This window comes from Dipodomys ordii, unplaced genomic scaffold, assembly GCF_000151885.1.
Source record: "Dipodomys ordii isolate 6190 unplaced genomic scaffold, Dord_2.0 Scaffold45, whole genome shotgun sequence".
Lineage (NCBI taxonomy): Eukaryota > Metazoa > Chordata > Mammalia > Rodentia > Heteromyidae > Dipodomys > Dipodomys ordii.
Window position 1 is genome coordinate 7,774,876 of NW_012267261.1, and position 6,157 is coordinate 7,781,032.

Here is a 6,157-nt window from a genome sequence, read left to right on the forward strand (position 1 = left end):
CCCAGCCCTAGATCTGAGAATTTTTATTTGAAACCAGCCCAGGCAGAGAAGTCCATAAGAACTCTTATCTCTAGTTAACTAGCAAAAGTCTGGAAGTGGCTCAACTGGTAGAGTGCCAGGAAAAGTTAAGGGTGGGAAGGTGGCTCAGTGGTAGAGTGCTCACCTAGCATGCATGAAACCCTCTCTTCAATTCCTCAGCATCACATACACAGAAAAAGCCAGAAGTGGCGCTACGGTTCAAGTGGTAGAGCACTACTAGCCTTGAACTAGCCTTGAACTACTAGCCAGGGACAGCACCGAGGCCCAGAGTTCAAGTCCCACAACTGACAAAAAAGAAAGAAAGAAAAAGAATGACCTTTATTAATCATGCTTAAGGTGGAGGCAGAACGACGAGCCACTGAGGAAGAAGAAAATAAAGCCAGTGAAGAGTACATACAGAGACTGCTGGCAGAGGAAGAAGAGGAAGAAAAAAGACAGGCAGAAAAAAGACGAAATGAGATGGAAGAGCAACTTAAAAGTGATGAAGAACTGGCAAGAAAGCTAAGCATTAATATAGTAAGTTTTAGGAGCAAACTGAAATAATAACATTTCTATTGCTTTGATTTTCAAAAAACTGAAGAAGTTATCCCTGTAAGTAGAAACCATATGACTATATTTTTTGTTTTGTTTTGTTTTTTGGGTCTGGTCGTGGGGCCTGAACTCTGGGCCTGGGCGCTGTCCCTCAGCTCTTCAGCTCAAGGCTAGCACTCTACCACTTGAGCCACAGAGCCACTTCCGGCCTTTTTTTTTTCTTTTTGCTTATGTGGTGCTGGGGAATCGAACCCAAGGCCTCAGGCATGCAAGGCAAGCGCTCTACCACTGAGCCACCTTCCCAGCTCATGACTATATTTTTACTGTGTGTGAGTGGTATGGTTTTTACTTCACTAAGAGCCTAACATTTGTTAGGCATATGCTCTACCACTTGAGCCATATCTCAGAACAAAAACCAAACTTTAAAAAAAAATCTAAAATCTGTTGTAAGGCTTAAACTCAGGACCTGGGCACTGTCCCTGAGTTCTTTTGCTCAAGACTAGCACCTTACCACTTTGAGCCATAGCTCCACTTTTCCAGTTTTCTGGTTAATTGGAGATAAGAGTCTCACAGACTTTCCTTCCTGGAGTTAGCTTTGAACTGCAATCCTCAGATGTCAGTTTCCTGAGTAGCTGATACTATAGGCGTAAGCCACCAGTGCCAGGCTGAAAAAACACATACCTCAAAATCAAAGGATAATGATACCCACTAGCTTATGAGACCTTGTGGAATCACTTAGGTTTTTTTTCTTTGGTACCAGAACTTGAACTCAGGGCTTCACCTTGGCCCTGCTTGTTTGCTCAAGGCTGTAACCCTCCCTCTTGAGCCAACTAGTTCAAACAACAATCCTCCAAGTCTTAGCCCTCAGAGTAGCTAGAAATCCATGTGAGCCACCAGATCCTGGCTATGTAGAACTCCAGTAAAATGCAAATTCTCATTCTAAATCATTAGAATTGGAATCTCTGAAGATGAGCCTTAGCAACTATAATCTCTGCAATCATCTGAGGATACCTGAAATATTCACATTAGAGTACATCTCAAAATAATTTGTCTACTTTCAAACAGCATATACTTTAGACTATACTTACTAAAATGAAGTATACTGTTCTGGGAATGTGACTTAGTGGTAGAGGCTTTGCCTAGCATTCATGAAGCCCTGGGTTTGATTCCTCAGTGCCACAGAAACAGAAAAAAACAGAAGTGATAGTGCAGCTCAAATGGTAGAGTGCTAACCTTGAGTAAGAAGCTCAGGGACAGTGCCCAGGCCTTGAGTTCAAGCCCCAGGACTGGCAAAAATAAAAAAAAAATATAACTAGCATTGATATTTTTCTGTTTTGAGAATATTACCATTTGGGGCTGGGAAAGTGGCTCAGTGTTAGAGCGCCTGCCTTGCATGGGTTCTATTCCTCAGCACCACATAAGCAGAAAAATCCGGAAGTGGCGCTGTGGCTCAAGTAGTAGAGCGCTAGCCTTGAGCTGAAGAGCTGAGGGACGGCGCCCAGGCCCAGAGTTCAGGCCCCACAACTGGCAAAAAAAAAAAAAAGAGAGAATATTACCATTTATAATTATATACTCAAGCTTTGTAGACTCAATGTCCTTTTCTCACTTTGAGTAGATTGTATTGAGAAACATACAAAATAAAGAAATTGTAGACATGGATCACTGTAAATAGGGAAGAATATAGGTTGAAATGAATTCAAAAGTTACTTGTACCTTGTTTGTCAAATATCTGCTCCTATTTTTTACATGGATTATAAGAATAGTAGATTTACTGAAATTTTATAGTAATTTTTAGTTTAATGTAAAAAAGTTTTTGTGATGGTAAACAATCAGGATTTTTTTTTCCCCCCAGTCCTGGGGCTTGAACTCAGGATCTTTATTTATTTTTATTTTTATTTTTGGGTCCGGTAGTGGGGCCTGAACTCTGGGCCTGGGCGCTGTCCCTGAGCTCTTCATCTCAAGGCTAACGCTCTACCACTTGAGCCACAGCGCCACTTCCCGGCTTTTTTCATTTTTGCTTATGTAGTGCTGAGGAATCGAACCCAGGGCCTCAGACATGCAAGGCAAGCGCTCTACCACTGAGCCATCTTCCCAGCGCCTGAACTCAGGATCTTGACTCTGTCCCTGAGCCTCTTTGTTCTCAAGGCTAGAGCTTTACCACTTGAGCCACAACACCATTTCTAGCTTTTTCTGTTTATGTGGTACCATGGAATTGAACCCAGGGCTAGGCAAAGCCACACATTCTACTACAAAGCCACACTCCCAGCCCACAAACTTATTTCTGTGTAAAACTAACTTTTAGTATAGGTATACCCACAGCTTCTCAAATTTTTCCCCATAAATTAAGCTAGTTCTAATTACATGAAACTTAGGTAATGGGATTACTGTCTTCATGACTTCATACTGCATAGCAGTATGTAATTTCATTAGGTCAAACCTGAATGGTCTTAGTTTTATTTACATAGGCATCCCTTGGTGTCTGCAAATGATTAGTTACAGGAACTTGTATGGATACAAAACTCCAAACAGCTTGGGCAATAGTTGTTCACTCAGAAGGCTGAGATCTATCTATTATTTAGCAAATAATGAGAAATCTATATGTTCAGACTTCTTCAAAGAATATGTAAAACTTATATATATATATATATATATATATATGATTCCTGAAAATCTGAATTTAGTCCAATTCATTTTGTTAGTTCAGTTTGTTAGTTTGTTCAGTTCTCTTTATTAATACCTTTTATGCTTTTCATATTGAAGAACAATTTTGATGAGGCTTCTCCCCTGAATGCCAGAAAATCTGATCCAGTTACAGCCAAGTCACAAAAGAAAAATAAAAACAAACAAAAAAATGCTGGAGATATTCAGAAGTAAGTGAACATGACTGAATTATTTAGTGACCACCTATTATGTGCCTTTTTTTTATGTTCATATAGACCATTGATCATCAGAGTTTGTCCATGTGCTCTATCTGAAACCCTGAAGATAGTCTGAGATTGATTCAAAGTGAAAAATGAAGGGGCTAAGGTTGTAACTCAGTGGTAATGTTTGCTTAGCAATTGCAGAGCCCTGGTAGCAAAGTGAAGAGAAGTAAATTACATATTTAATTCTTGACTGTCATGTGGAGAGAAGGGAAAGCTGGCATGCTTTTTACCTAGCTTCTTATTTTGGCAAGCTTATACTTTTTATCTTGCTTGCTCAGGATTTCCATATTATTCCCCTTTTCACAAAATTAACCAGTTGGATTTCTTTTTCTCTGTTTAAATTTAGTGAAAAGAAAGCTGGTCCCACATAGATATGTTCATTGAAAGAATTTTATTTATTTATTTATTTTTTGTCGGCCATGGGGCTTGAACTCTGGGCTTGGGCGCTGTCCCTCAGCTCTTCAGCTCAAGGCAAGCGCTCTACCACTTGAGCTACAGCGCCACTTCTGGTTTTCTGGTGGTTTATTGGAGATAGGAGTCTCACGGTCTCTCCTGCCGGGCTGGCTTTGAACCGCGATCCTCAGATCTCAGCCTCCTGAGTAGCTAGGATTACAGGCGTGAGCCACCAGCACCCGGCTTCATTGAAAGAATTTTAAAACTTGGCATATAGATTATTTTATATTCCTGCCAGAAATCCAATTTTTCCACATCCTGGTCAACACTTAAATTTATTTCTCTCTTTGCATTAAAGATATTTACCCAAACATCAGTTATCATGTTATAGTAATATATTGAAATCTCTTTTTCCCCTTTTGGTGATAAAAGGGTTTCATCTCAGGGCTTATTTACACTTATTGGGCAGTCACCACTCTACCAATGAACCATACGCAACTGACCTACAATTTTCAGAGGTTTTTAAGTTTTGTCCTGGGGTTAGCCTCAAATGCCTGTGACATAGAGTTGTCATACACTCTGATAAATCACCTAGTCAGCGACACAATCTCTGGCAGAAATACTTCATCTACTTTGATATCAGTTGCATACATTCAGATTTTGATCAACTTCTTTTTTTAAGGTATTTGTCACCTAAGTCTCAATTTCATTCAGCATCACAGCCTGAGATTGTCGAAGAAGATAGGAAAAACTCCGTATCTAAGGTATGTTAATGCTGACACTGTCTTTAGTTAGGCAAGTTTTTAATGGTTGATATTACTGATACCTGTAGTTCGCTGACTTTTAAAGGCACTGTGGTTAATGGAACACCTTTTCTTAGTCATCTTTATTTCATGTAGATTAAGCCTCTATAAATCTTTTCTCTGAAGGACCAGGAAGAGACATTTTAGTCTTTGCAGTCAATGCAGTCTCCGATAGCTGTTCATGCTGTTCAGTATGAAAAGAAATGAGCCTTATTTCTAGCTAGTGGGTTCCTAGCTACTTAGGAGGCTGAGATCTGAGGAACATGGTTCAAAGCCAGCCTGGGCAGGAAAGTCTGAGACTTTGTTTTGTTTTGTTTTGTTTTTGTCGGTCATGGATCTTGAACGCTGGGCCTGGGCACTATTCATGGGGCTTGAACTCTGGGCCTGGGTACTATCCCCTCAGCTCTTCAGCTCAAGGCTAGTGCTCTATCACTTTAGCCATAGTGACACTTCTGGCTTTTTCTGCTTATGTGGTGCTAAGGAATCAAACCCAGGGCCTCATGCATGTGAGGCAAGCATTCTGCCACTGAGCCACCTTCCCAGCCTCATTCTTATCACCAATAAACTACTCTGAAAAAGGCCAGAAGTGATGCTGTGGCTCAAATCAAACTCAAACCAGAACTGAAATACCAGCTTCACTCAGAATTTTCGAAGATGGGAAATAAAACATGTTAGTAGGGTAGCATCAAGAATGTCTTTGTTGGGTTGGGAAGGTGGCTCAGTGGTAGAGCGCTTGTCTTGCATGCATGAGGCCCTGGGTTTGATTCCTTAGCACCACATAAACAAAAAGAAAAAAGCCGGAAGTGGCGCTGTGGCTCAAGTGGTAGAGCACTAGCCTTGAGCTGAAGAGCTGAGGGACAGCGCCCAGGCCAAGAGTTCAGGCCCCATGACCCCAAAAAAAGAATCTTTGTTCATCAGGAGTCCTCATAGCTAAGAACCTACTTAATAGCCTAGAAACAAAATCAAACAAGTGTGCTACCATTCAAGTCCCATACTTCATAAAAATCAGTTCTGTCAGGTGTGATAATGTCAGCACTCAGGAGGGGCGAGGCAGGAGGATCCAAGTTTGAGGCCAATCTCAGGTATAAGATCCTGTCTCAAAGGAAAAAGAAGTCAGCTATATCTACTAATAACTTATGTCTAGGAGTCCTAACAAGAATCATACTTACTCAGAAGAAGTACAAGTCATACTAAGCTTTGGCTTCCTAGTAAATATTTATAGAGCATTCATATTTCTGCCATGAATGCAGTTCACTGGTCAGGAGTCTTTTTCACCATATGAGTGATATTTTACATTATTATGTTGTCAGGAGAATAGAACTGGGAAAAGGGAATTCATGCCAAGGTCAGTTTCCTACCTAGAAATTTTGTTAACTCATTCCTTATATTCCTAACTTTTTCATTTCAGCTAAGTGTTTTATACTAACATTTAATAGACATTTACTACTTGCCAATAATAAATGTATC

General features: G+C 40.4%; 1 protein-coding gene across 1 annotated transcript in view; it reads left to right on the forward strand.

The window, feature by feature from the left end:
• The window catches only part of Rnf168 (ring finger protein 168, E3 ubiquitin protein ligase), a 22,082-nt gene that overhangs the window by 11,267 nt on the left and 4,658 nt on the right, over nt 1-6,157 (forward strand). The window contains exons 3-5 of the mRNA XM_013019495.1: nt 376-555; nt 3,331-3,440; nt 4,570-4,651. Of these exons, the coding sequence (XP_012874949.1) occupies nt 376-555; nt 3,331-3,440; nt 4,570-4,651 (372 nt within the window). The remainder of the gene's footprint in view (nt 1-375; nt 556-3,330; nt 3,441-4,569; nt 4,652-6,157) is intronic.